The 2,534-nt window shown below is 39.5% G+C and overlaps 1 protein-coding gene across 4 annotated transcripts in view; it reads right to left on the bottom strand.

Moving 5' to 3' along the window:
* The window catches only part of OTUD4 (OTU deubiquitinase 4), a 34,795-nt gene that overhangs the window by 29,234 nt on the left and 3,027 nt on the right, over positions 1-2,534 (bottom strand). For all 4 annotated transcript variants that reach the window (XM_085313196.1, XM_085313195.1, XM_085313198.1 and 1 more), the window contains exons 2-3: positions 1,936-2,478; positions 260-343 (exon numbers count right to left, since the gene is read on the bottom strand). In XM_085313196.1, the coding sequence (XP_085169322.1) occupies positions 260-343; positions 1,936-2,100 (249 nt within the window). In that variant the 5' untranslated portion in view covers positions 2,101-2,478. The remainder of the gene's footprint in view (positions 1-259; positions 344-1,935; positions 2,479-2,534) is intronic.

Raw genomic sequence — 2,534 nt, 5'->3', positions numbered from 1 at the left:
GGGGAGGGTTGTTTTGTTTTTTTAAATGAGCATTTGATTTCCTACTCTTCCCACACCCCTAGTCCAAGCAGTACAGGTCTTTCTCTAAGCTTATGAAAAAGTTACTACCAAATGAGTAAGTTAAGTTAAGGGCACAAGCTTCAAAAAGCATCAACCAGCACACAGGTACCACAAACTCTGTGGATTACACAAGTGGAAGAAATAAARTAAGATTTTTAAATACTCAGGAGAAAGGAGAAGAAAATACATATATACTTACTGCTTCAAATTTCTCCCTATTTTTCCGAAGATAATCAACACAAGCCATCCTAACATCAATATGCCGAGACTGACAGTTTAATACCTACAAAGGGAGAAATGGAAGAAAATGAAACAAGCCATCCTACATCAAGATGCTGAGACTGACAGTTTAATACCTACAAAGGGAGAAATGGAAGAAAATGACACTAGTTCTTATGATTTTTGATGTAAGCACATAAATAATCAATTTCTGTATGCCAAACACTGCTTGGAAATGGCCTATTTTTACTTTAAGAATATATAAAATATTTATTCGACAATGAAATATTTATGTACATAAAACTTCAATTACTTAGCCAAAATTAACAGCAGAATTCACAAATATACTAAATTTAAATATTCAATTCTAGGAAGATTTATTGAGAGAAATAAGTAGAACAGCATTTGTTGTTGTTCTCTGGCACCTTTGTAAAGGTGCAGTTAGTTGATGAAGTAAGTTTTTGTTACTGCSGGAAGGGATGAAGAGATCAGTTACTAGTATGTACTTGTCAAAATGAAATCCAACCAAATCTATAAGAGTACAGTGTTAATTTCCTTGATATAAGAGGTGTAACTCTATTGTCCAAGCACTTACTTGGAAGCCACGAATTCAGAATCCAACGCCTGCATTCTACTCCTTGTTCAAATCTCCATCAGAAAATACTGCTTTAATCATGGGATCAGAGTTACCTCCAGCATGATTTTGTCTGCATCCCTACTACAATATAGGGAAGTTCCAGACAACTTAAATTACAGCATTTCTTGCAAATCTTGCACGCTACCCTCGTTTCGAAACACTTCCAAATTCAGATCAGAATGTTTTCCTGTATGAAGGGTACAGGGACAAGGCCAACCTCTGGATAAACACCTACTCCCTTTGAATTGAAGACCCTTTCTTTAACAAAATATGAATGAAATGTTCAAAATTTAAGGCGAATTAAAAAAAAAAGTTCTCATTGGATTGAGAGGGAAGTTTCCTCTTAATATTTCAGGTAAAAACATCACAAGATCAATGCATTCGTTATTCCCTGAACATAAAAAGAGTTAATTTCAGAACAATAATGGACACTTGACTGAAACTATAAAATTTTGTAGAAAAACTTACTAAAAAAAGTGAACTGTGTACTAGCATAGGAATTTGGGCTCTCACAAACAGAAGCACCAGAGCTCCCACTGCTGTTTGTTTGTATTAAAGACAAGATGACACGGTCACTTTTTTCCTTTAAGTTACATTGAAATGGGGGAGGGGAGAATTCAACAGGAAGAATAACATAAATTGTTCACTTTCTCTGATTTTACAATAAATCACTTAAAAGCCTTGTTCTTAGTTAAGCTCCTCCTGCTAAGTCAGTTTAGGAAACAGTTTTATATGAAGCTATTGTTCCCAAATGCTGAAATCTTACATGAAAAATGTAGGGGGAAGGAGGATGTCAAAATTTAAAAGCTGAAATTTTCTTAACGGTACATGAATGTAGTACACATGGAATACCTCTCTCCTTGAGATACTGCTTTCTTTTCCTAATATATGATTAGGTCACCCTAACCTATACCTGTTTGCATTTTAACAATTAATTATCAGCCACTAATGAGATCCCCCACTTCCCAATCTTTTGTGCAAAGCAGCTTTGCTAAAAAAAAAAAAAAAAAAAAAGTTACCTGCTCAGCCACAGCTCTGAAGAGACAGGATCCATCCTTGGCAACTCTCTTTCTATATAAGCCCTGAGATCGCAAGTAGCGGTCCATAGAAGCGTCCCCAGGAGTGTCCGTGCTGCTGCCTTGATGACTCTGCTCCCCGCCATCTGGTTTACCCGCCGCCTCCATGTTTACTGCTAAGCTCTGCAGATGCTCACTGCACCTCCTAACCCCACATGGTGATGCAAACCCACAGCTCTAGGGCCAGGTGAAGGAAACCGCAGCAGGTGGGGGTGGAGAGCACCAGCCTCTCTCAGCACTGGAGACAGCAGCAGCAACAGGAAAAGCCACCCRCTTCACGTTATCAAATTGCATGTGAGAATCACGGAGAGAAGGAGGAAACTTTCACTGCACAGCCTGGACTTCTAGCCCCGTAAAAACGTCGCTTGCAGGCTTCTCTAGAGGGCCTAGCAGCGGTTCCTGGAAGCTGCTACAGCAAGGTCCCGATCCGACCTCTTCCTCTGGGCAGAGATTCCCGGCGTTTACGTAGATGTGCTCGCACTCGGGCTGCAAGGCGGAAAACAAAAGAGAAAGCACATGTGCTACCACCGAAGGGAGGGGAA

Source organism: Rhea americana, unplaced genomic scaffold (assembly GCF_003343005.1).
Source record: "Rhea americana isolate MKP2758 unplaced genomic scaffold, rheAme1 scaffold_38, whole genome shotgun sequence".
NCBI classification, from domain to species: Eukaryota; Metazoa; Chordata; class Aves; order Rheiformes; family Rheidae; genus Rhea; species Rhea americana.
This window is presented reverse-complemented; position numbering and strand designations above follow the sequence as displayed.